The sequence below is a fragment of the Melanerpes formicivorus genome, unplaced genomic scaffold (assembly GCF_026170545.1).
Source record: "Melanerpes formicivorus ecotype bairdi unplaced genomic scaffold, bMelFor1.0.p_v2 SCAF_26, whole genome shotgun sequence".
Classification (NCBI taxonomy): Eukaryota; Metazoa; Chordata; class Aves; order Piciformes; family Picidae; genus Melanerpes; species Melanerpes formicivorus.
Genome location: NW_027142378.1, coordinates 8,891,007 through 8,918,407, shown reverse-complemented (window position 1 = coordinate 8,918,407; position 27,401 = coordinate 8,891,007). Strand labels below are relative to the sequence as shown.

The 27,401-nt window shown below is 47.9% G+C and overlaps 1 protein-coding gene across 1 annotated transcript in view; it reads right to left on the bottom strand.

Moving 5' to 3' along the window:
- CAPN2 (calpain 2) overlaps positions 1-26,513 on the bottom strand; it is a 32,008-nt gene extending 5,495 nt beyond the window's left edge. The window contains exons 1-16 of the mRNA XM_068153544.1: positions 26,257-26,513; positions 25,385-25,454; positions 17,227-17,345; positions 16,778-16,911; positions 16,070-16,238; positions 13,963-14,046; positions 11,549-11,634; positions 10,811-10,885; positions 10,428-10,588; positions 9,934-10,103; positions 8,100-8,111; positions 5,989-6,200; positions 4,579-4,615; positions 3,673-3,738; positions 3,082-3,139; positions 1,466-1,530 (exon numbers count right to left, since the gene is read on the bottom strand). Of these exons, the coding sequence (XP_068009645.1) occupies positions 1,466-1,530; positions 3,082-3,139; positions 3,673-3,738; positions 4,579-4,615; positions 5,989-6,200; positions 8,100-8,111; positions 9,934-10,103; positions 10,428-10,588; positions 10,811-10,885; positions 11,549-11,634; positions 13,963-14,046; positions 16,070-16,238; positions 16,778-16,911; positions 17,227-17,345; positions 25,385-25,454; positions 26,257-26,493 (1,755 nt within the window). The 5' untranslated portion in view covers positions 26,494-26,513. The remainder of the gene's footprint in view (positions 1-1,465; positions 1,531-3,081; positions 3,140-3,672; positions 3,739-4,578; positions 4,616-5,988; positions 6,201-8,099; positions 8,112-9,933; positions 10,104-10,427; positions 10,589-10,810; positions 10,886-11,548; positions 11,635-13,962; positions 14,047-16,069; positions 16,239-16,777; positions 16,912-17,226; positions 17,346-25,384; positions 25,455-26,256) is intronic.
- Between the last annotated feature and the right edge of the window lie 888 nt (positions 26,514-27,401).

The following is a 27,401-nucleotide window of genomic DNA, read 5'->3' as shown; positions in this document are numbered from 1 at the left end:
GGACAGAGCCAGGCTCTGCTCAGTGAAGGGGCAGCAGGTGACAACTGGAACAGAGGAGGTTCCATGGAAACATAACTAAAGACCTTTTCACTGTGAGGGTGCAAGAGCACTGGAACAGGCTGCACAGAGAGACTGGAATCTCCTCTGGAGGCATTCAAAACCCACCTGGATGCATTCCTGGGTGACCTACTCCAGGGGATCCTACTCTGGCAGGGGGGGTTGGACTGGATGATCTTTTGAGGTCTTTTCCAACCCTTAACATTCTGTGATAGAATAGAATTAACCAGGTTGCAAGAGACCTTTGAGATCAGAGTCCAACCTATCACCCAACACTATCTAATCAACTAAACCATGGCACCAAGCACCCCATCCAGTCTCTTCCTAAACACCTCCAGTGATGGTGACTCCACCACCTCCCCGGGCAGCCCATTCTGTGGGCTGATTCTGTGAGTGACTCATTTTAACTGTGACCAGTTCACAAGCTCTTGCTGCTTCTCCTTTGGCAGCTCTCTCTCTCTCTTTTCAGTACAAGTATAAAACAGCCAAGCTGATGCCATTTTGTTCCACGTAGCTGATTCAACACCTGCAGTTCCAGAAGCATAAGTCCTAAATCTGGATTATAAACAGGAAAAGCCACAACCAAGCCTGCTATTTGGAGAACTTCAGCTCTTGCACAGACAGCTAACAAAATAACCTGCTCATGGCATGGCTCCTGCTCAGGGGTTCCTACAGAGTGCCATATTTTACACCAAATTACAGCAGAACATTTTATTCCTGTCATTTCCCCTTTTTCTTACTATGCAATTCAACTCCCACAGCACAGAGAAGCTGAACACAACTATTCTTAGACTTAATACCTTCATCCTAAACTTCTGCTTTTATTCTTAGGAGTAAAAGCTCCCCAAATCCAGTGTACTCTGCTTCCTGTATTTCTCTTGTTTTCTATTTGCTAAGTCCTCATGGCTCTACAATGCCTTTACCAAATACCCAGGCAGACAGCAGAGCAGTGAGGTGCACCCAGAGGTGCATGTTCAAATTCCACACCATGCTGAGAGCCAGTTGCCTTTTCCCAGTACAGTCATCATTTTGTCCCCAGAGAAGGCAGAACATGCAACAGCTGGCAAGACTTGAAAGCAGATTGTCCTGTCTGGTAATGGATTTCCCCTGCTGCCTGGGAGAATGCATGTGGACATAGCCTGCAGTAACAGCAAGGGCAACCACGTTTATTCAGGGAAACCAGGGAAAAACCACCTCAGGAGTCATTAGTACATCAGTATGGGCCCACCACAATGAAAGCAGATCACCTGCTTATGCACAGGCAGAAGAGTATCATCCAGGAACAGCCTTAAACCTTAGAAACCTGATCTAAAAGGGATCCCTGCCCATGGCAAGGAGGGTAGAACTAGATGATCTTCAAGGCCCCTTCCAGCCCAAACCATCCTATGACTCTGTGATTAAAGGATACATCTAACAGGTCAACCATTATTTTACATGTCTCAATGCTGAAGCCATCAGATTTAATATCTTGGCCTGTAAAGAAAGAGCAGAAGACAGGATTATCACTGTGTGCTGTGCCACAGCACCTTCCTACCAACCTCATGAGCTTTACAACCAACTTTTTTGCTTCCCTGTGCCTGGTTGCTTCCTTTGCAGCTCAGGGTAAAAGCCAGCTGTGATGTTTCCCCAGCAAACAGCCCAGTTAATCTAAGCTTGTAGGTGTGCTACAGAAGAAAGAGATTTTCTGCCTTGTCTGCCTACAAAGACAAGGGTGGACTTCTGTGCACAAAGTGGACTTCTGACCTATGGATGTCAGTAGTAGGTAGCTTCTTACAAGGAGAGAACATCAAATCAAGCCTGCTAAGCTACAACACACCATTTAGCTGGCTGGTGCACACAGACATCCAACACAGTCATAGAATCATTGAATCAATAAGGGTGGAAAAGACCTCAAAGATCATCAAGTCCAACCTGTCAACCAACACCTCATGACTACTAAACCATAGCACCAAGTACCACATCCAATCCCCTCCTGAACACCTCCAGGGATGGTGACTCCACCACCTCCCTGGGCAGCACATTCAAATGGCTAACAACTCTCTCTGGGAAGAGCTTTCTCTTCACCTCCAGCCTAAACTTCCCCTGGTACAGCTTGAGACTGTGTCCTCTTGTTCTGGTGCTGGTTGCCTGGGAGAAGAGACCAACCCCCTCCTGGCTACAACCTCCCTTCAGGTAGTTGTAGACAGCAATAAGGTCTCTCCTGAGCCTCCTCTTCTCCAGGCTAAACCACCCCAGCTCCCTCAGCCTCTCCTCACAGGGCTTGTCCTATTTGGCCAAGATTTCACTTTGGAAATTAGAGAGACTTTTTTTTTCAACCACTGATTTCTTGAGCTCTGTAATGGAAAGGAAAATAATGCAGAGCCAAGCACTGAATCACTTCACAGAAAATAAAAGCCCAGAGTTTCAAAGTTTCTCCTCAGGGACACCCCAGACCATTAGCTAAGCTACTGTTTGATCCCTGAGTGACTCAATACCAAGGTAGCAGCAATACTTCTCTTGATTATTATCAAGCATTAATCAAATATGTTCATCTTCCTGGCAGCCACATTCTGGGAGAAAAGGCACCCCTATGCTTCTTGCCAAAGCACACCTCCTGTGAAACACATCTGCAGTACCCTTGAGGTGAGGAGAAAGTTCTTCACAGAAAGAGTGATTGGCCATTGGAATGTGTTACCCAGAGAGGTGGTAGAGTCACCATCATGGAAGTGTTCAGAAAAGAACTGGATGTGGCACTTGGAGCTATGGTTTAGCTGCCATGAGGTGTTAGGTAATAGGTTGGACTTGATCTCTAAGGTCTTTTCCAACCTGATTGATTCTGTGATTCTGTACAGCCCCAGTGTTGCTGCAGACCCCTGATGAAGCAGGGTAACGTGACCATGGCCACACAGAGATTCAAGCCACAGGCCTGGGGTAGAGCCCAGAGCTTCAACTCTGCCCAGGTTTGTGGTGTGTTTTGTGCTCTCACAGCCACAGTGGAAACCTGCTGGTGGGCAGCTGAACCTGCAGCTGGAGGAAGGTACTTACGCTTAGCCATGACTTTATTCAAGATGCTGCGCAGTTCAAAGGCAGAGATCTCTGCATCCTGTGTTTAAAAGGAAAACAAGTTTTTCAGTGCGAGCTGTAGACACCATCTCATAAGCAGCCTCTGCTTCCTTCAGGCAAGATGGCCAAGTTCAAACATCCCTTGGAGTTTGACTCGGATAGGAGTGCAAGCGCTGAGCAATCCCTACCCTCCCGTTCTCGAGCACCACCAATTCCCAGGTACCTGCACACCAGGCTGCGGGGTCTGCCCAAGGGCTCAGGCAGGCAAGAGTCTTGGGGAAAAAGCACAGCCCAGCCCTCATCTCCCTGCACCAAATGTTCTGACCAAAGGACAGAGCTAGGGACTTGCAGAGATAAAAGTCCAGCAGGCAGTTCAAAGAGAGTGAAGGTTGCTGGGGGTGTGTGACATAGCTGCCGTGTAAGCAGATGGTGACTACATACATTTTTACAGGAGTGATTACTCACATGCCTGAGATGTAACTCAGCACAAGAATCAAACTCCATCCTGGGGGAGATGTTTCTTTTACCCACTCACCCATCTTACCAGTAGGATGTTAACAGAAAAGCACTCACACTTCCTGCCAGCTGCCCAAAAAGCTTTTTAAAGCTGGCATCAATGTCGTCTTCACTGATCTCGGTCTAGGAGAGAGAAACAGAATATGGAAAGGAGGAAGTTTCCTGCCTGAGAAAGCCTCCTGCAATGACTTTTATTAGAATAAAAACCTAAATTAAAATTAAACATGTATTTTATTTTTTAAATTGCCATCATAGAATGCTTTGGGTTGCAAGGATCATCTAGTTCCACCCCCCCGCCATGGACAGGGACACCTTTTACTAGACCAGGTGGCTCAAGGTCCTGTCCAGCCAGGCCTTGAACACCTCTAGGGCGGGGGGGGGGGGGCAAATCCAGAACTTCACTGTTGCTACTCCTGGAGTAGCTGTCTTCATGTAAAGAAAAGAAAGCAAAATATAAGTTCTCATCTGGCTCAAAACCAACCCAAACAAACAAACAAAAAGGCAAAGCAACAAAACAAACCCAAATAAATAATCACAGAGAGGGGCAGATGCATTAGTAGGCAAAACACCCTCAGCTCCAGCAACATGAAACAGATGGTGAGCCACTATGGAAAAAAACACCCCATGTGAAAAGCCTCCAATAGCTAAAGGGCTGTGCTCCTGGAATTCTGGGAAGCAAAGTGGATTTCCAGTGGCTCCAATTACTTCTGCAGAGCACCTGATCTCCTCTACCTGAGAAGCCCAAGCTCAGGATAAAGGGCATGGTATCTTTCAATTATTGCTCCTAATGATTTCATTTGCTGGACATTCAGCTAAGGATAGTGGAAGATCTGTTTCCAGAGTGGGACAACAGTTCTGGGTAACACCTACAGACCAGCACTGCCCTGCACAGAGAACAGGCACCAAACCCCCACTTCCTTACAACAAAATCATCTCCATTTAAAGCATTTAAGTTACATATACCTCGTCAAAATTGGCCTCGATTTCATCATCGATAACCCTAGAAAGAGAAAGAAGTCAACATTAAAACCAAAACATGACACTTTTCTGATGCCCTTCCTTCAAGTTTCAGTTACAAAGAGATTCTTTAAACTGTGGGAATAATGATGAGTGTCCAAAAGTTACTGGATTAATCAGCCACAGATACTGCATACCTTCAGTGAGTGACAGCAGGAGTTTGCCAGCTATGGCAACAAGAGACAGACAGGATTTTGAGTCAGACATAACCCTTGGGACACTTAGTGCCAGTGCCTACAGACCTTAGGCCAGGGCCAGGCTGCTGGGTGCAAATCAAACTTTATCTAGTCACATTTTCTTATATTATTCTTGTCTTTTTCCTTCAAACCAGCAAGAAGTGAGAGCATTAGTCATATGAACATGTCAGAGTGGGAGGAGAAGTGTTTCACTCTGTCCTCCAGCTGCTGTGGGAGCATCACACCTACAAAGGTGCATAAGCACTGCTGAGGACCCATCAGGAGCTGTGTGACTTCACACAGCTGAAGTCCCAGGTTTTTTCACCACCACAGAAACATGGATCAAAAGACTCCAGAACTGAAGAAAGGTTTCTGCTTGCTTTGAATTAGGGAACCCAGTAGGAAAGATCCCACACCCCTTCTCAAGGCCTTGGCTCAGTTGTTCTTTAAGATGCTTTGTGGCTTCACAGCTTAGAGTCAGTCCCATTAAAAGCCATTTTAATTTTATCAAAGGTAGCCTTTGGCTGAGCAATTATCTTGATTTTTTTTTCCCAGCCTGGTCTCAAAGATGCAATAGCAATGGCTGTTGTCAGTGTGTTCCCAAACAGCCAGGAGCACACACATTTGTGTCCAAGCAGAGAACCCAGTCTGCCACCCTCTGGAATCGTCTTCTCTCCACAGACCAACTTGTGCTGTGGCAACCAGTTGCCTACAGCCCAAGGACTTACCATGTCTGCCCAGGTAGGGCTGGTGGTGACAATACCAGCACTAATACTGTAAGATACTGGCTTATTATTGTGTCACCATTCTAAATATGGGGAGGAGATACATTAATTGAAGGGTGACCCAGCACTGGAACAGGCTGCCCAGAGAGGTGGCAGAGTCTCCATCTCTGGAGACATGCAAAACCCACCTAGATGTGTTCCTGTGGGACCTTTTTATAGGTGAACCTGCATTGGCAGGGAGCTTGTACTATATGATCTCCAGAGATCCTGTCTAACCCCTAGCCTTCTATGATTCCTCCCTCAGCTGCACATGGGGAAACTGGAGACAGAGAAGAACTTGCCACAACCTCACCCGCAGAGGGCAGCTGCGCATCCCTCCCCCCACTCCCTGCGGGAAGCTGCCCTGGGCTGCTTCATCCTCCCATGCCTGTGAGAGGGCCAAAACAGCTACATACGTGGAGTTTGCATTTTTCTCAGAGAAGACTCTCAGGCAGAAGTCCCCATTCTTGTTGGGCTCAAAGGTGGAGGGCACGATGATGTACTCTCCCGCAGGGAGCTTGAACCAGTTCAGCACTTCCCGGAGGTTGATAAAGGTGTTGGATTTTTCTCTTGCTTTGTTGGTGAGGAAGAAGTTTTTGCTCAGGTGAATATTGGTCTGGCCAGAAAACTTATGAGAAGCAAAAAAAGAGGAGGGGGAAAAAAAAAAAAAAAGAGAATACTCCACAGTCTGCATCTATTTGCATTGATCAATTAAAAATATAACAGATCTGACAATTAGCTAGGCATAGAATCAATAAGGTTGGAAAAGACCTCAGAGATCATTGAGTCCAACCTGTCAACCAACACCTCATGGCTCCTAAGCCATGGCTTGAACACCTCCAGGGATGGTGCCTCCACCACCTCCCTAGGCAGCACATTCCACTGGCTAACAACTCTCTCTGGGAAGAACTTTCTCCTCACCTCCAGCCTAAACTTCCCCTGGCACAGCTTGAGACTGTGTCCTCTTGTTCTGGTTGCCTGGGAGGAGAGACCAACCCCCTCCTGGCTACAATCTCCCTTCAGGTAGTTGTAGACAGCAAGAAGGTCTCCCCTGAGCCTCCTCTTCTCCAGGCTAAACAACCCCAGCTCCCTCAGCCTCTCCTCATAGGGCTTGTGCTCGAGGCCTCTCCCCATCCTCACTGCCCTTCTTGGGACATATTCAAGAGTCTCAATGTCCTTTTTAAACTGAGGAGCCCAGAACTGGACACAGGACTCACCATGGGACAACAAAAGGTTCCTGTTCAACAGAACCCAAAAATGATAAGAGAAAGGGAGTGGGTGCACCCCCCCCCCCCACACCACTCCTGAGCCAAAGCATTCTGCAGACCATCTCAATAAATCATTTTGAGTCATGCTTATGCTGCTAATGGGTGTCTGAAGACATTTGGCACATTCTCCCACCAACTACTTTTTCTTTAAAGTGAAGGTGGTTTATGACTCAGAGTTGGTGCCACCAGGGGACTGCCTCTGAGGTCAGACTATCTTAAAGATGATAAATCACTACTGGAGGGCTCCAAGAAGAAATGCAATTATAGAAGCGTATTTGGAGCGTATGATCTTCCAGAACAAACTGTCCTGTGCAGGGTTTTACAGGTGGGCTAGCTTAGCTCCAGAAGCAAACATCAGGAATGTGCATAGTTCAGAAAACTCCCCCTGCCTGTCCTCCTGGATTTTTTAAGAGCACAAAACCTGTCAGACCTGCTGCCGTGGTGGGAGGTAAAATTCTGCCTTTAGGGAAAAGTGAAGTCAGGAGACTGCAGCTAGAGCACCTCTTTGATGGAAATCAGGGGTTTGGACCACTAGGGTGAGAGCTGAGCAGCTGAAAGAGTACTGCTAAGGCATTCAAGAAGTACCTAAGAAATTTAACTAACTGGCAGCACCATTTCCTCTCCCAGTGAAGCCATGTGTAATGTAACAGCAACTAGTTTGAGCATAGCCTTGGGAGCTGCAAAGTGCCCTGGCTGCTTTGCATGCACCCTCATAGGTACAGCAAACCCCACAATGAGGTTACCCAGGCATTTTGCTCAAGCTCACCCTTCTTCTGGGGAGCAACAGCTCAAAGGTGCCTGCAGCCCTGCCTCCTATTCCATAGGCAGCACCACTTTGCCACCCACTCTGATGCCCAAAGCATGCTCTGAGCTACCTGCAGAGAGAAACCAACAAAGATGGTGCTTAGGGAAATACAAATAAACACCTCCTTGGAACGCTACTTGCGTGTCAAACACAAACTCTGCATGAACCTGAGAAAAGCAGTTGCACTCTAGGTGAGCAGATGTGGGTCTGGGCTGGGAGCAGACCCATGGAAGAGCAGCTCTGTTGAATTTCTGCAGTACAGAGAGCTCTTATCCCAACTCAAGACACACTGAAAAGGCAACATGGGCTCAAGGCCCCTTCCAGAGTAAATGGCTTCTAAGTTTACTCTGCAGTCAGCACTGTCCTGCAGTGAAGGAGGATCCTTTGAAACATTTCTTCCTATAAGCCATTCAGCCCCAACTCTGCACCTTGACCACCAATTCGTGTTACATACCTCAGGAGGCACCTGCAAGGAGAAAAGGAGAGTTATTTACCTGATGAATGGCAGCACCAGGGCTGCTGCTTCTCACCACTCATTGGCAGGTACATTCACACTCTGGAAACAAAGACTTGGCTTGAGGAAGCAGGTGAATGTTGAGCCCATATCACACAACACTGACTGCTGGCTCAGCTGTCAGCTCCCAAATTCACCCTGGAGGCAAGTGAGGCTCACCCAGGACAGTGTGGGCACAGCCTGGCATAGAAGCAGCCAGGGTGGTTGTGGTTTCCTGCTGAACTTCTACTCTGTGACCTGCTATGATATTTTTTGTAGACAGTTTCTCTACTATTTTGTCCCATTTTCTCTTTCACACCCTGACCTTGCCATCATCAGGAGAGAAGACAGGGGCTGAGCAAGACAAAAATGCAGTTTCCCCATATTCCCCATAACCTGTAAGGATCTAGCTTTGCTTTAAAGCTTATTTGCCTATGGGGACCAGACTCTCTGACAAGCTTTCCCAAAGCTGGGATACCAAGAAAGCAACAGAGCAACGTGAAGGCAGCAGCACTAGTCCCATTTTCAGTGCCAGCTAAGCATTGCTGCTTTGCAGCCCTGAATAAAATGTCCTACTTAAGGAGTTACCATGGACACATCTCTGACCCTTAACTCAGCAGAAGGAGTTCTACAGGTGTTTGGGGTGGTTCTACTGCTGGGTTCACACTCCCCAAGCTTGCAGTATCCCAGCCAGGAACGTACTCTTGTGGCCAAGGAGGCAAATGCCATCCTGGGGTGGATTAGAAGGGCTGTGGTTGGGAGGTTGAGAGAGGTTCTCCTCCCCCTCTACTCTGCACTGGTGAGGCTGCATCTGGAATATTGTGTCTGGTTCAAGAAGGACCTTAGGGAACTGCTTGAATGAGTCCAGTGCAGAGCCACAAAAATGATTAAGCAAGTGGAACATCTTCCTTATGATAAGAGACTGAGGGAGCTGGGGCTCTTTAGCTTACAGAAGAGAGACTAAGAGGTGACCTCATCACTGTTTATAAATATGTAAAGGGTGAGTGCCCAGAGGATGGAGCCAGGCTCTGCTGGGTGATGCCCAGTGAGAAGACAAGGGGCAATGGGTGGAAGCTGAGGCATGGGAATTTTCATGTAAATATGAGAAAACAATTTTTCCCTGTGAGGGTGACAGAGCCCTGGAACAGGCTGCCCAGGGGGATTGTGGAGTCTGCATCTCTGGAGACATTCAAACCCTGCCTGGATGCATTGCTGTGTGGTATAGCTGATCCTGCTCTGGCAGGAGGGTTGGATTGGGTGATCTTTCGAGGTGCCTTCCAGCCCTTAACATTCTGTGACTCTGATCACATGGCTGCCACAGCTGCCCTCATTCTGCCACTTCTCACCACAGCCTGACAAGTGAAGGTCAGACTGGCTTGCTGCACTTTTAATTTTTACATTTTGTTTGTTTTAAACACTTTTTCTGCTCCTCCATTTAGAAGCACAGAACGTGATAGCTGAAAAGCAGCCTCTTTGGGTCATCTGGTTCAAACGCCCCTGCTCAAAGCAAGGCAAATATCACAGACTGGTTTGGACCTTGTCTAGTCTAGGTTTTACTATCTCCAGGGATGAAGATTCCATCATCTCTCTGGGTACCTGACCCTGTGTGTGACCACTGTTTTAGGGGAGGATCATTTTCTAAACATCTGTGTGGACTTCTTGCTGGGGCTGGTGTCCAGCTCAATTTTGGCTGAAAGCCCACTCTAAGAATTGCACTACCTCAGCTGCAGGGTTGCTTTTATAGCCCTTTCATAGCTTTTCTTTTCCTTCCATGCACTTACAGTGCCTTACTTGCCTCATAAATTGCAAAGCCAATGGTATGCATGTCCTCTCCCATCTTCCTCTGCTTCCGCCGGTGCTTCTGAATCAGGCCAACAAGGAAGGTGCAGCCTCTCTCAGGATCATCAGGATCCTCATCTTCTTCCTCCAACTTGATTAAATACTGTGGATTCATCCAGAAAGTGTCTGGGAAGTAGATTTATGAAAAAGCACTCAGATGCTTCCTTGGAGACAACCATGCTGATATGTACACATCAGCGAGGACAGATGCAGCTCTGACTTCCAAAATCAGGTGTGAGAAGGATAAACTAATACCCCTCTCCCCCAGTCTTTACAACCATAACTAGACCCTCACATCAGGAAGGCACATTTCCCAAACACTTGCAGGTTGTGGATGTCAGTGCTAGCTTTCTCATGTACATCCTCCTCCCTCCACAGGCCGTTCCCTCCCAGAAGCAGCACCCAAAGAGGGCAGGTCTAAAGGTCACGGTGCTGACCGCATGCTCTTACTCGGGTAATTCCTGCAGCCCCCTGCAGTGGCGCCTCGCCTCCAGTTTCCATCCAGCTTCAGCAGGCTCCACTTCTTGTACTTGTCGCTTGCCAGGGTGTCTGGAGTCAGGTTGCAGATCTCCAGGCGGGAGTAATGTCTCAGGAAGTCGTTGAACGCCATCCTGTGGGAGGCAATGCCACAGGCAGCGTCTCCTTAGGACGGACCAAGTTTTCTGTAGGACTGCCCTGTATATCTCCCCCCCCCCCACTGCAGTTCAGCACTAGGATTTGAAGTGAATCTGCTCATTCATCTTAGGGAAGGTACTGAGAGAAGTTCCATGGTATGAAAAGAACAGAGGAGAAGGCATTCCTTTCAGCCTGAAAGGAAAGCCAGTGCCACTCACCAAAACTCCCCATCTTCGTGCCTCCTGGTCAGCCGCTCCCGCACCCCAGGGTCAACACCGCTCCAGTTTGGGCAGCTGAAATGCAACCCCCACGTCAGCTACAGGGTACACTAAAGATTAAATCCTAATGTAGCCTGTCTGACACAATGATTTCTTTCTTATAACTCTACATGGCTCTACAATATCTAGGTGACAGCAGCTCCAAGGCTCTCAAACCAGCAGCAGAATTAGAACACAGGGACCTGGAGTATTCAGTACCTCACTTGTTATATATCCCCAGTGTGCAACAAACCCAGTTTTATTTTCAGAAAGTGATAAAGCCTTAACCAAGACAGAGCTTTATTCTAGAAAAAGAAAACCCCAAACCAAACACTGCCCAGCCACAGAAGTAAGCAAACTCTGCCTCTCATTCTAAGAACAGAAATGGATCTTAAAAGCCTGTTTAGAAAGAAAGCTTTTGGTAGCTTACCACTGAACCTGGGCTGTTAAAGAGGCAGAGAGTTTTGGAGGAACTACCAACCAAATGACTGCATCTTCCACAAAGGCAAGTGTTTGTTTCAAGGGCACCACATGCTGTGATGCCTACCTGGGAGATGACAGTGGTTGGATGCTTTGTTAAAGCAGCTTGGAGCAAACATCGCATTCAGATGTGACTTAGAGAACTCTGAGGTAGGAAAAAGAGTTGACAGGAGAAGCATGATCATAGCCCTGCACTACAGGCCTGTGGTTCCAACTCACTTGTCATTCCATTTTCCAGTCCACTCCACTTCCCCCCAGGGATTTCTGATTCTGATCAGCTTCTGCACTGTTCCTCGGAAGTTCACCTGATGGGATCAGAAGTGTAGGGAGTGTTACTCAGAGGCTCAGCTCTGTGCTCCTCCCTTTTCACTCCTTCTGGGGCAACAGGACGTGACAAAGTATCTTGATGCTACACAAACACTGAAGTGTATAAAAACAGAAGCTGATTTGGCTCTTAACTCTTCCAGAGGTTTATGGTATGCACAAACCAAAGCTTGTAACCAAAAATAATTACCTGGGCTAGAATTTCCAGCAAAAGGAACATAACACTGCCACAGGGCTGCCACGAAGGAGGTGCAAGTGAATATTTCTCTGATGTTTTCATCAATGTATAAAGTGCCTTTTCACATTCAAAGAATCATAGAATGGTTTGGGTTGGAATGGACCTTAAAGGTCATCTAGTTCTAACTCCCTTGCCATGGGTAGGGACACCTTCCACTAGACCAGGTTGCTCAAGGCCACACCCAATCCTATCATGAACACTTCCAGGGGGAGGTATCCACAAGCTCCCTGGGCAACCTTTTCCAGTGTCTCACCAGCCACCCTCCCTGTAATAAATGTCTTCCTACTATCCAGTCTAAATCTACCCTTCTCCAGTTTAAAGCCCCTTGTCCTATCACTACAAGCCCTTGTAAAACGTCCGTCCCCATCTTCATGTACTGCAAGGTTGCTATAATGTTTCCCCCAAACCTTCTCCCCTCAAGGTTGAACAGATGCAACTCTTGCAGCCTGTCCCAACTGGGGAGGTGCTCAAGCCCTCTGATCATCTTTGTGGCCCTCCTCTGAACCCACTCCAGCAGTTCAACATCCTTCTTGTGTTCAAATGCTTTCTTCCCCCCTCTGTACAAAGATGGGCTACTCCCTTTGGTCCCAACCCCTCTGACCAGAACAAAACACTGGAACAAGCTGCCCAGAGAGATTGTGGAGTCTCCTTTTCTAGAGACCTTCAAGACCCACCTGGATGCATCCCTGTGAGTTGCTCTAGGTGATCCTGCTTTTGGCAGAGGGGTTGGATTCCGTGATATCTGGAGGTTCCCTCCAACCCCACCCTTTCTGTGATTCTGTTGACCACATGAGTGGTCAGCATCAGCAGCTCCTCACACTGCACCAAGGCCCTGGCTTGTTATCTGCTGATCTCTGCATGCACTGAAGCCAGGCCAGACAAAGTTGTGTGAGATTCAGCAGGAACACCCAGCACTGATGAGGAACACAGCACTAAAATGAGGAAGCAGCTGGCTTGCTTCCAGAGGCCACAGCCAAGGAAACTGCAGAGAGCACCAGCAGCACAGTGTTCAGAAATGATGCTTTCATTCCCAAGATGAATTATCCTTACAAAGCCTGCACCTATTTCCAGAGGAAAAGCCTGTCTAAATCATGCATGTGTGTGAATTAAGGTCAAACTCCTCCTTTGCTGCTTTTGCTGTGAGAAGAGGACCAAATTCAAGAACATAAACCTGCCCACCAGCAGTCTCCACTTCAGCACAGCCTGTCAGCAGCTCTCTACATCTCTCTCTCTGAAGTTTCAGAAACAATTGGTGAAGTAACCAAAAAGTCCCTTGCACATCTGGAAGGATGCCATGATCTGCTTTCATTTGTTTACACTTCTAACTTCACCAGTCACCTGCTCTTGATCAGGCACTCAGTGTTCAAATGCCATGCCCTGCAGGCATGTTTGGCAGGCATTGAAGAGGCAATCATTTATTGTTTTTAACTTGGCACACATCTCTCACATCAGAAGGATGGGCCAAGCTTTCTTTCAGCAACAGGACAAGAGGTAATGGGCATAAACTTTAGCATAGGAAGTTTCACCTAAGCATGAGGAGCAGCTTCTTCACTTAGAGGGTGGTAGAGCACTGGAACAGGCTGCCAAGAGAGGTTGGGGAGTCTCCCTCTCTGGAGTCACTCAAAACTCTCCTAGGTGCTGTGCTGGGCAGCCTGCTCTAAGTGAACCTGCCCTGGCAGGGGAGTTGGACTCGATGATGTCCATTCTGTGAGCTCACTGTGTATTCAAAGCGCAGTGCTGCCTGCTACACAGACATGTGTTGAGGGGTTTGGCCACCAGAGGGTAGTATGCCCTCTGCACAGAGCTCCCCACCACCCTACTTGCTAGGAAACAGCAGTAGGTATGGAGATGAGGAAGGGGTTTGGCCAACCCCCCCAAAAGGTCAAGTTTGCATTTAACCAAAACATGACAACTAATTCAGTACTTCTTCAGGAAAACAGGGCTCATAACCTGCTCTGGAAAAACAGGTGAGACTGGAGAATTTGCAACCCTGAAGGCAATTAGTGTCTGCCATGGCCCAGGCTACATGCAAAGCCTGCTGCTTTTCAGCCCTTTGGGGCAGTGCACCTACCTCCTCTGCCCCAGTGACTGAGTATGCATGCCCCTTCACCAGCTTCTGGGACGTGACTGCCTCTGTCTCTGCCGCACTGGTGATCTGGAGGAACAAAGAAACTTGGTGAGTGTGGCTTCCTGCATTGCAAGGGATCCAAAGCAAGGCTTCCCCCCCTCAGTGGAAATTTAATCTCATTGGGAGACTGCAGAGGTGGTTTAGCTGCTTGTTGTAGGGCTAAATTTGCCCCCTCAAAACCAATCAGGAATTCACTCCCACAGGATGGAGGGTTACCCCCAGAATAAATCACCAGACTGGCTCAGAAAAGTTTTGGAAGCAAAACAAAGTTACATTTACTAAATAGACTAAATATGAAATTATATAAGGGGATAAAACATGTACAAAATGTATTTACAGCTCAACAATCAGAAGCACACCCCTGGGCAGCCCACAGGGACTGCTAGCAACCTCCTCTTCCCTGCTACCTTCACAGACACAGTAACAGTCAGCTCCTTGCACAGAGGCAAGGAGAGGGATCTGTGTGAGAGAGGAGGGAGAGGGGAAGGCAGCATGTGGCACTGCTGAGGGTCCCAGTGCCCACATTTGTGGCATGGGGTGCACACCAGAAACCCTACACCACAGCAAAGCTCCCTCCTGGCTCCAACACTTGGTACAGTGCATCTCTTCTCATGCATTTCTAAGCGCTCTCTAAAGAGGACACACAATAATGAGCTCCATATTCTGAGGGGACTGGGAAGAACACAGCGGGTGAACTGGCCTGAGGCCACCCACCCATCACCAGAGATAACACCCAAGTCCAGCAAGCTCCAGTGTTTTGCTTCAAGGTCAAAACACTCCCCTGAGCTCCACAGTGGGGCAGGAGGTTCCTTTTCCCTTCCCCACCTTAGGATCTGCCATGCAAGAGAGCAAGGGAAAAGGACATGCTTTGGATACCATAGGTACCTGAAAACACCTCACCCTCTCACTCCTTTTGCAGCCATTACGAGTACTCAGGCAGTCTGCCCTATGAACACTGCAGGGGACAGTCACCTCTTGCTAGAAAGTGATTGAAATCTTGCTGTGGCAATGCTGAACCCTCTATAAAGTGTTTGGCTGTCACTGCCTTCACAGCATCTCAGCAAGTGTGAGATCTTTAAACAAGCACATTTGAAGAGTAAGATCAAGCAGGCAGGATCCCTGCTGTCAATTTGTGTCCTATTACTGCCTCACAGCACACTCTCCACATAATGCTTAACCTTTGGGTCCCTATAAAATCTTCTGGGAGAGAAATAGTTTTTCTCCTCAAAGTCTAAACTCGCCAATAACTAGTTTACAATACAGAAAGTGTCAGCACTTACCCACAGTGAAACATACTTACTCCCTCCCAACCCCAACAAAAGAGTTGTATCACTCTGGGGCAAAAATCCACATGTCAGATTCTTATCTAAATGCCAACAAGTAAAACAAGTCCAGAAAGTGCTGCAAAGTTGCACTCTGGCATTAACCAAGTACTTCTCCTGCTGTGAAGCTTCCTCCTCCTGTGACTCTGATTGAACTTAGGAAACATTTGAGTTTATATTATGACTGGAGTTCTCCTAAACAGTTTACTTTCCCTTTAGACACAGCTAAGATGCAATCTCATTTGGGAGTAGGGTTATTGTCACATATAACAATACTTAGACTCATTTTACTAAGGCTAGAAAGTTATGCTAAATCCTTGTATGCAGAGCCAAAGCCCTTCTTTTCTGCCTTGTGCAGGTTCAGGTTTGGCAACACATTTTCCCATAAAGCCTTCTCAAGGCCTGGCAAAACTTTGAGCTTTGCTGCTTCAAGAAGAGAGCCCAGATTTTGGGGGAATGCTTTGGAGACAGGCTACAGCAAGGACAGAGCTATTACACTCAGCTTACAAAGTCTATATTTTAACCTGTTCTCAGGCATAACTCCTGCCCCAAGAGGAGAATTAGCCTTCATCACACTCCTGCATCAAGTTCTCCAGGCATGAGACAGAGAACCATAGGCAGAGGGGACCAACATCCTTTGTGCACCTCCTGTGGCTAGAGTACAGGTTCATTTCCCAGATGCCTGAAAAGTGAGAGTTATGTGTCCAGCAACAAGCCTGCTAACTCACATCAATGGAGCAGCCGAGAAGAGAGCCTTTCTGAAGTGCCTTCTGAATGATTTTGAAGAGGTTGGGTGGTGCCTTCTGCAGCTCATACCACTCTGCAATCCCACCGGTGAAGTCCTCAAAGCCTTCAGTGGTGGTGCCACCAGAGAGAGACTCATAAGACCCATTCAGCCTGCACAAAAGGGAACACACACCATCAGCCACCAAGCTCTATATTTTCCCCTTCTCATGCACAACTATCAGGTTCCCTATTCTTGTCTACTGGAGAGGGGCACTAAGCTGTGCCAACTGCCACAGCATTTCTGCTTTCTGCAGCACCAAGGCAGCTGTCAATGTGTCCCATTCAGCTTTGCTTCTCAGACCTCTATGCTTGGAAAGCCCAGCATAAAATCTTGTATGATCATGTATAGAGGTTGCAGGCTCAACCATTTATTCTCCTTAGTATCAAGCAACAGGACTAGAGGAAATGGCTACAAGCTGCACCAGGGGAGGTTTAGGCTGGATAGTAGGAAAACCTTCACTGAAAGGGTTATCAAACACTGCAATAGTCTGCCCAGGGCAGTGGTGGAGTCATCATCACTGGGGGTATTTGAGTGGTGTGTGGACATGATGCTTGGAGATGTGGTTTAGTGTTGACCCTTCAGTCAAGGGTTGGACTGGATGAGCTTTGAGGTCTTTTCCAAGCAGATATTCTAGGATTCTGAGACTCACTTGGCATAGGCCTTCTCCAGCAGCGCGCTCCAGAACTCGCTGCCCTCCGCAGAGTGCACGAAGAGCAGCTCCCCATTCTTGGTGGGCAGCCTGTCATCCACCACCACATCCACCCACTCCCCATACTGCCAGAACTGGAAAGAGAGCACAAACACCTTGTCACCATCCTATGATGTGTACTTCAGCTCACCAGTGTGCTTATCTCCTGACACCAATTTCCTAGAGGAAAGGCAATCCCTCTCACACCCAGCTGTTGAAAGAAGGACCACAGGGACAGGCCCCACACCCAACAGTCTTCTTCCTTCCACCACCATAACCTTTCATATCTATTTATGTGCCTGCCTCTGACATCCCTCAAACTGCTCCAGGAAACACCATACTCATACACATAGCTGGCCACACCACCTCCTGGACAACAGCATTGAGGGGGAAGGCTGTTTTCCACCTACCTGGAAATGGAAAATTCCTGCATATTTCTCCTGGAAGCTCTGGTCTTTGGGAACAACACGGGCCAGAATTTCTTCATTCAAGGTGAGAGATGCAATAGCAGCCAAGAGCCAACAGTCCCCTGTAAAAGAAAAAAAAGAAGGGAAAAGGGACAAGGGGGAAAAGGGGGGGAGGGGAAAAGGCCACTGCTCATTATTCAATCTTTATTCCTTAGTTTTCATACTGCACAAGGATTGTGTGTTACATCCAGTAACACCTCAGCTGTGGTGATGTGATTCCCTTCACCACTTTCTCTCCAAAGCAGACCAAACACACACATATAAATACCCACCATTTCCAGGCAAGTGTTGCATTTCCTCAAGACCATAGCAATTAAAAAAAAGTAAAAGCAGGCTTTGTGTGCTCTACCAACACAGCTACAAGTCATGCTGGGACTGTTTGAAAGCAAACTTAATCTCCAATCGAGTGTCTGCAGGTTAGGAAGCAGCATGGGGAAAAATCGAAGGGCAGGTCCTGTGGGCGCACACAGGTACTCAGGGGTGCAGCTTCCCCTCAAAAGGCCGGTGTTTTTTCAAGCATAAGCTGTTTTCCTTTCCTTCCTCCATGGAGTCCTATCCTATGCATAAGCTGTCTTCAAAGGTCTCTTGCCTGCCTCCTACCAAAAAGGAGCTCCTTTCACCTTGTGCCTCTCTGGAGGCTCTTGCTAAACAGAGGCTTCTCTGTTCAGTCCCACACCTCACCTCTGGCACTAGTCACCAGAGAGTCAGGAAAAGTCTGAAGGCAGGCACTGTTCCCCACACATCTCTTCACCTTTCCTGGGATGGAGCCAATATATACCAAGCCTGTACACCACAGCCCCAGGGCCTAAGCTGTCTGGACAGTACTTTTCCACTCCATTTCCTACCAAGCAGAGGGAAGAGGAGACCATGACTCTGTAAACATTACCTCTACTTTTTGTAATTATTTTCAGAAACCAGCGTTATTTTAACTGAATAAAAGGAAAAACCCAAACTCTTCCACTCAGCCATGGGCCTCCAGCAGCAAGGTGATCGGAGATTTAGAGACCCAGCTGATCCCAACTCCCACAGCCCAACACAAAACCCCTTGCTACCATTACCATATCTGCCTTTGCTTTCCTTTATGAAAGCAGGAAAGCTGCTGCTACACATTAGATTGCCTAAAATGGCCCTGCAGAACACGTAGGGTTCAAGAAACAGAATCATTAAGGTTGGAGAAGTCCTTTAAGATCATCAAATCCAACTGTCACCCACCACCACCATGCCCTAGTGGTCTCAAAGTGCCATGTCTACATGTTTTCTGAACACCTCCAGGGACAGTGACTCCATCACGTCCTTGGGCAGCCTGTTCCAATGCCTGACCACTCTTGCAGGAAAAACTTTTCCTAATATCCAGTCTGAACCTTCCCTGGCACAACTTGAGGCCATTTTCTCTTATCCTGGCACTAGTTACTTGGGACAAGAGACCAACCCCCACCTTGCTATAACCACCATACCTGCCAGCACGTCAGAGGCCGACAAAGCAGTGGTCTCTACACAGCCATCTCTCTCCTACAGGAAAAGCTGGGATGCAAATGGATAGAGTCCCAGGGAGAGCTGATTCTAAAGCAGCTCTTGAGGTCCATCCTCAGGCCCAAATCCATAACCATTCACAGGCAACCTCCAACTCCCTCCAGACCGCCCCTTGCTTTCACAGCTGATCCCCAGCAGCAGTTCTCATGAATGAATTTGTCCCATGGGCCCTTTTCACATCTCACAAAAGGTGGAAGAAGTGAAATGGAAGAATAATTTAGAAACCTGAGATGCTTTTACTCTTTCATAACCTAGAAGGGAATAATTGAACATAGAGCTTTCCCTTCAGATGCTTGTACTGCAGTAAAAACATGATGTCAGAGAATGTTTTTCAAACAGAAAAGTCACCTTGCCAGTCTCTTGTGATAGATTATGAAGCAATGAGGATGTTCCTTCCCTCCTTTGCAACAGCACATCTACCTCATCCTGCAAAATGTTGACTGCTCCTCCTTCATGTAGTGTTGAGAGCCTCTTGCCTGGGACCTGGACTCCCTCTGGTGCCATGGTGCATTCAGAGGCACTGCCATACACAGCAAATGTGCTTGCTGGGGAGAAGTCTGGGGTAAGAAGATACTACAAAATGTGTTTAGATGGGATTCTCTGTCATCCAGCCATATGAGGGCTTTTACCAGTTAGCCTTCACAACAATTCTCTTTACAGAGGAGGATGTTAAAAGGGCTCTGCAAACACACCCGTTGGTCAACAGGCAACAGGACTTCAACTTCAGTTCAGCTTAGATCTGTGTTCTCCCACATACATCCTTCCCACACAGTTACAGCCTGCCCACACAGTTATGCATGTAGGTTTTTGTTTATCGGTTTGTCCTGCTATTTGCTTGGTCTTTGGTGTTTTGCCTGTTGTTGTTTTTAGGGGGTTTGTGCATGTTTTGGTTGGGTTTTGTTGTTGTTTGGGTGGGGTTTTTTTTGACCAAAGGACTCTTCAAACAAACCTTACAACACTGTAATCGTTTGGGAGAGACAGCCCAGAGATCCCTCCTGTACTGATAACCCCTGGTTTTATCAAACCTCCAAAACAGGTAGTTTCTGAACATGAGCTGGGGTTCCTCAAGTCCAAGGGACAACTTCCTGGTAGAGCACAGCCCTGGCAATTTGACCAGAGCTGACCCCTGACTTTGTGGGGTCAGGATGAATTAATAATACTCTGTTACTTCTCAATTAATACCATTCCATCTCCACTCCCTCCCCCTTCAAGTTGTTTTCCTCCTCCTGGTGTTCACTGCACAGCAAAGCAATTCATTAACCCAAACAAGCCTTACAGTCACCTTATTGAGTTAAAGAAGGTCACAGCTTGTGACAGGACTCTTCTAGGACAAGCAAGAAGTGGGGCTCTATGTAACTGGCAGTAGAAACAGTATGTGCCAGAGACATTGTGGGGAAAAAGGGATGGATGTAAACCACCTGTGCAGTGGGGTCAGCACACATTCCAGGAGAGCTGAGTGTTCTTATCAACACATCAGCCCTGCACTCAGGCAGATAACCCTTGGCCTCCACCACAAATATTCCTCTTCTAGCACCCAGGGGCCCCTGTGTATCAAAGACCAACAAAATCCTTAGTGAGACTTTAAACTTCCAACAAGCAGCAATTTCAAAGCATCATGAACACAGGGAACAGTCATGAGTCAAGTCACAAATACACAAACTGATAGCTCAGCTGGTCCCATCTCAGCACAGAGGCTGGACAACTGATACCTCACAGACAGGTGCTTGTCTGAGCATCAGAACAACCCTGGCACAATATCCCACATTCTGAAAGGCTTTTACAGACACAAATAACTCAGAGGTGAGCTGAATCTCTGGTATGTCATACATACACTAAACCCAGTACAGGTATCCATCCATACCTAGACTACCAGGATGCCTTCATGGGGTTAGGCAGTTTCATGGTCTCATTCAGACAGCATTAGATAAACCCAGAAAGTGAGCAACTTTGCCTGCTGAGCACCACTGTGCCAGTCCTAAGGAACATGTAGGTAAACCCACACATCTCCCACTGTGTGCATGCTCTAATGCATGGGTGGAAACAGCTCAAGGCACATCCTACACCCCTTGATCAGTCAGCTGTGGAGGTGTTTTTCCTCCCTATTGCTCAGCCTGCAGCATAAGCCAGAGTTCATATTGCACAGCCCTACTCAACCAGGCAAACCTGAGCACTATCACTCCCATTTGACACCAGTGTTACTACCATCAGAAAGACTCTGCTGATTTAAGCTAGTAGCAAGTCTGGCTCAGATAGTAGCTGTCCCACCGCCCTTCCAAAGAAATACCAGCTTTTGTATTCCATAAATAAGGCAGGGATTGGGGGCATGCAGAGGGTAGCTTAGAAAGAGTAATTGAATAACTTGATATGACCACAGCAGGTCAAGAAGCTGCTCAAGTATCTAGATTAAGAGTAAGCTCCCTTTAATGCTGTAATATCTCACTGAGTCTAGAGATTTCCTCTGTAGTTAAGAAGCACTAAAGTCCAAGTAGGAGAAACTGCCCCCCTGAGGACCTCTAAGCCCATAAACAGAGTTTACAAAGGATTTCCTTTATTTTTTAGCTGTCCCCTCACACCAGTCATGAAGAGAAAGAAACAGCAGATTTTGCTGTAAAAACCATTCTATTGAACTTTATACTGGTTTGTAAGGAGAGCTTAGACAAATATAAATCTTAAGTCAGACACCTCTGGGGAAGGTCTTATTGAGATTAAAAGGCAGATGCAGCGTATATGGGAGAGACAGCTTTTGATTTCCTCACTTAAAAATGCTCAATGGTCAGAGATGATGTATCTCTCCCTTTCTGGGTAGTCATAGCTGAAAGTAAACCTGATAATTTAAACCCTGGTTGGAAATAGAACACGGCAATACCTGGAATTTTAGCCTGCACTGAATGAGCCTGAGTAGAGTCTTTAACAAATACTATTAACTATAAGAACTTGTGACAGTGACTACCTTTTGATAGGGAAAGTCCAAGAGAATAGAACAGAATTAACCAGGTTGGAAAAGACCTTTGAGATCAAGTCCAACCTATCATCCAACAGTATATAATCAACTAAACCAAGCACTCCATCCAGTCTCTAACACCTCCAGTGATGGTGACTCCACCACCATTCCAATGGCCACTCACTCTTTGTATGAAGAGCTTCTTCCTAACATCCAGCCTAAACCTCCCCTGGTGCAGCTTGAGACTGTGTCCTCTGGTTCTGGTGCTGGTTGCCTGGGAGAAGAGACCAACCCCCACCTGGCTACAACCTCCCTTCAGGTAGTTGTAGACATCAACAAGGTCTCCTCTGAGCCTCCTCTTCTCCAGGCTAAACAACCCCAGCTCCCTCAGCCTCTCCTCACAGGGCTGTGCTCCAAACCCCTCCCCAGCTTTGTTGCCCTTCTCTGGACACCTTCCAGCAAGCCAACATCCTTCCTAAACTGAGAGTCCCAGAACTGGACACAGGACTCAAGGTGTGGCCTAACCAGCGCTGAATACAGGGCTGAACGACCTCCCTGCTCCTGCTGGCCACAATGCCATTGGCCTTCTTGGCCACCTGGGCACTCTGCTGGCTCATCTTCAGTCTACCATCAACCAGTACCCCCAGGTCCCTTTCTGCCTGGCCGCTCTCCAGCCACTCTGACCCCAGCCTGCAGCACTGCATGCAGACAGATTGCTGATAAGAAGAATTTGAAGGGATGCTAACAAGGCTAAAGTTAATAATGGATAATTTTTGTAAAAGCACAATACAATAAACAGAACAAGGTCATCAGAAAAGGGAATATTATGTGGCTGTGAGCTTATTTCTAATAAAAAGAAATATCATTTGTTCTTGTCATGCTTCCTTTCTCCTGTTGTCAATGTTTTATTTCTATATGTCCATCTCTGCACATACCTAATCTCTAGTTGAAAACAGGAATGTCACACAACATTAATTGCAGAGCAAGCACAAATAGCCTTAGGAGGTTAAAATTTGCCATTCTGAAGAGGAAAGACAGACAAAGCATGAAGTACCTGGTGGGCTGGTAAGCAAAAGGCAGCTCCCTCTGGTCACTGCACAGCTCATGTAAGAGTATGGGGTCAAAAGGAAAATGTACATTCAACCAACCACAGTCACATCCTTATTTAAAAGCACTCACAGTTATAGACCAACCAACTACTGAATGCATTTATGTTAATATCATGGGACTCCAGGAAGTTTTTTGGTTAAAGACATGAGGCTGTGGCCACCCACTTACAGTCAAGTGGCTGCTGGTGTGGGAAACCCACACATTCTAAATTCATTCTATGTTTTCCACACATTTTTATGCAGGGAGGAGACATCTGTGTCTGAAGAACAGATGAGATACTACGCTGTGTACACTCCACTGTTGTGATACCATAGTGACATCCCCCCAAAGAAGGTGGCTAAGGGTGAATAAGCTTACTCTCTGTAGTGGCTTTGGTTCCTGCCCTCTGCTGTAATGAGTCACCACATCCCCTGTGCTGCCAGTTCTGAGCCAAACACCAGCCCCAGCTTCAGCTCTGATACTGTAAAACTAACTCCAAACACATGCCTTTAAAAGTTTCTCCTAAAATGCAACAAAACCAGAATAAAGCATAATCCAAAGCCTGAGGGGAAGGGGGTTGGGGGGAAAGGGGGAAGCTGTTTGGTAGCCCCCTGGTTTTATCCAGGGAGGTTTCTTGTGTTGTTTATGAGTTGTAAATTTATGTAAACATTGTATATTTCATACACAGTCATTGCATTTCATGTCTCTAGATTTTAGTCTACTTGTAAATATAGCTTCATTTGCTTCCACCTGAGCTGGTCTGGCAATATTATTTTGGGGATATCTGCAACCCTCCACACAGAGACAGAGAGAAAGAAACAAGGCAAGAGAAGAGAGACACGCTGTGTTCCCTAACTATATAGAAACCTGCAGGACCAATGAAATGGAATAAGTTCCTTTCTTACATTCTGTTCAGCCCCTTTGAAAAGTCCATCCCACAGGACTCAAACTCTCTGGCAAAAAGCTTATTTACAGTTAAGACATTAGTCTTAACCTATAACAGAAATCTTTCATTCCAGGATTCTTCCTGCTACAACAGCTGGACAAAAGAGCTGGAAGCCTGCAGAAGGCACAAAGCAACTAAGTGCCTTCAGAAATGAGCATCTATGCAAAATGTCAGCTGTTGAAATGCCATCACAATAAACTGATTTCACATTGAACTACTCCCTTAAGTTTCACAATAAAGGAGGCCAAACGTCTGGCACCTGTGTTAATCACTGGGACATGCTTCATGCCAAAGCAGTTGTGGTGGGAGACATGCTATCAGGCAGAGAGAGAACACATGAAGTAAGCTGGTGACACACCAAGAACTTCACCAAGGGCACAATGGAGCCTAATCCATGCCATAGATTACACTGGTGCATGAGAAGAACTGCATGCCCAAACTAAGCATGTGTTATTGTCAGGGCTTTTGGCACAAACTGGATCCAGTTGTTAAAGCACCCATCTGAGTAACTACTGAAAGAAAACAAACGCCACACACATGAAACAAGCTCCCCTGTCCGTTATATATTCAGATGTGAAAACACAAATAGCAGCAGGGGAACTAGAAACTAAGAAGCTGGCTAATATTATGCTGATGAAAAGCAAACAGAATTTCATTCCTTTGCCAATCCCACTGCAAAAGCACAGCATACAGCACGTATTAGTCATGCCTCCCTACACTGAGGGCTTTCCTTCAAGCACGCTATCAGTCTAATCTACAACCCTCTCCCTACAGTGATGGAATAAATAGAAACCTTACTTCACTCACTGCACTTCAGCTCGTTTCCTCCCACATCTGTCCTCCTCCTCTGCCTCCATGCTGCCTTCTGGGAGGAGAGGCACAGAGACCTTCCCCTAAAGCTCGTTCTTCAGGGCAAAATCAGAGAGCAACTCCCAGACCAGGATGGCTGTGCATACACAACCAGGTTAAGCCACTCTCTTCCAGCTGTCCCCAGGGGCTTCCCTACAGCTCCCAGGGCTCTTCCAGAATGGCTGACTCTTGCACAAACTGAGTGGCAGCCATAGCAAAAGCAGAGGGCTTACAGGCTGGCACACCCCTCCTGAAATGTTTTCCCTGGGAGCTGGTGAGCAACTGGGAATCCTTCCATATAATTTGTTTTCCTCATACTGCATCTTTCTAGATTTCATGGGGTCCTTCCTGCTCAGCAGCACTCTCTCCCAATGGGGAGAAGAATGCTTTGCTATGGACTTAACTGCTCTTCTAAGCAAACTGTTACAGGCAGAAATTAGTCAAACAGAGAGATTAGTCAGGCAGAGAGATGCTGACAGGAAAGGAACTGGCAGTGATCAGAAAAGCCAACAGGAAACCACCTTGTATCATTCCTGCTCAGTGCACACAGCAAGGCAGTGGCCAAACACACACAGTCCCTACCTGGAGCTGTCAACAAAAAGCAATAAAGGTCTGCTTTGATACCAGGAGAAGAAGGTGGGATACAAAGGGCTGTTACTTGCAGGGTGAGTTATAGCCTAGTACAAACTGTGGTGTGCTGGGGTAAGCACCTGCATGGAAAACTCAGCTTTCTGCCTCCACCTTACCTAAGGCCCCTTGGCAGATGTCTGTGCGAGTGGCTCCGCCGGCTATGAACTGGGGGTTGGAACACAGCTCCTGGGAACAAAAGAAGCTTTGCATTACACATACCCACAGGTAAGGGAGGGAAGGAGGCCCTGCTTGCAGCAAATTTGAACAAGTGACTGACCACAGCAGATGAACACCATGAAGATGGAGCAGGTAGGAATGAGTGAGGGCACCAGACATGCTAAACACAGTGACAACAGCAGCTGGTGACAAAGCTTGTGGGTGGCCATCTGACTTCACAGGATGTGCCAGCAGGTTCACTGTGTTTTCACACCTGGTACACACACCTCTCTGCTACTACCTTCCTGCCACTGACCACATCAGGGTCTTTCAGAAGCACTCAGGCACCTCAGAGTCCATCTGACCCCATGGCTCCCGTGGCTAGGCAGGGCTGCTCCTGTAGCCAGAGGCACATCCTGAGCAAGGTCCGCTCATCTCCCTGCTGAGGAAAAAAAGTCATCCAGAGGAGCAACTCTAAAGCAAGGGGGGTTGTCTGCAGGGAGCAGTCAGGTAGGAGCACAGCCTCTTCCCTGCTTGTTTTCCAGCTGGAGCAGGTTGCCCTGCCTGCCTGGTCACCACGCCAGCCCAAAGCCTGGGCGAAGGGGCATCCCCGGCGCGCTGAGCAGCCCCAGCCTCACACAACGGTCGCACCAGGATTTTGCAGCCGCTGCTTTAACCTGGGGCCGGTGCCAGCCACAGAAATGCGCTTCCATCCCCGAATTAACGCACACCCATTTAAAGCGGGCGAGGGAGAGAGACGGCTGGTGAAAAGGCGTAGTGGTGCCAAGAGAGGATGCTACCAGGACCCCGAAACCCTCCCGCACTGCCGTACCGTGGGTCTCTGCCAGACGACTCCCTTGGTCTTGTACGAGTTGGGCCCCAGCTCTCGGTAGCCGAGGGCGGTGGGACCGGCGGGGAAGGACGGGTCCTGGAAGAGCCGCCCCTCCTGCAGGCACTCTTGCCGCAGAGCCCCGAAATCCTGGCCCAGGTAGGGGACGGCGTGGTCGTGCCGCCCCTCGCCTGCCGCCACCGCCCGCTCCTTCGCCAACATCGCCGCCATCCCCGCCATCGCTCCGCCGCTGCGGCCGCCGCCACCACCGCCGCCCCGCCCCGGCACTTTCCGGCCCCTCCCGGTCTGCTCTGACATTTCCTCTCCCTCCCGAAGGATATCGCAATTGTTGCCAATACTCAGAGCCGAGACACCCTCCCGTTTGCTCGAGTCCCTCTGCACCGGGAGCCACTCGTCCCCCCGCTCTGACTCACGGGTGGAAGAACTTGCTCCTCTTCCCCTCATGGACGTCTTCTCCTCATGGACTCGAAGCAGAGCACATATTCTTCGCAGCTGCGCACCTCATCAGCTTCGCACCTGTGCCAGCCCTAACTGCCATCTTCATAGGCGGGCGCCTCATCAGCTTCGCACCTGTGCCAGCCCTAACTGCCATCTTCGTAGGCGGGCGCCTCATCAGCTTCACACCTGTGCCAGCCCTAACTGCCATCTTCATAGGCGGGCGCCTCATCAGCTTCGCACCTGTGCCAGCCCTAACTGCCATCTTCGTAGGCGGGCACCTCATCAGCTTCACACCTGTGCCAGCCCTAACTGCCATCTTCGTAGGCGGGCGCCTCATCAGCTTCACACCTGTGCCAGCCCTGGCTCCCACATTACCCACACATATTCACCAATTATAGAAATTAAAATATCAATATTTTCTGCATAAACCTCAGAATTGTCCTTGTCCAAATCTGCAAGCTTAGACAAAAGTCAAAGGGAAAAGAATGGATGGATGAGGATGAACTCATCACACTCTACACCTTCTTCAAAGGGGGCAGTTGAGGGGAAGATACAAGTCTATTCTCTCTGGTGACTAGCAATAGGACACAAGGAAATGGAATCAAGTTGCATCAGGGCAAGTTCAGAACGAACTTCAGGATCTGGCTCAGAGCCTAATACAGTTACACATGTACTCTGGATTGTCATCC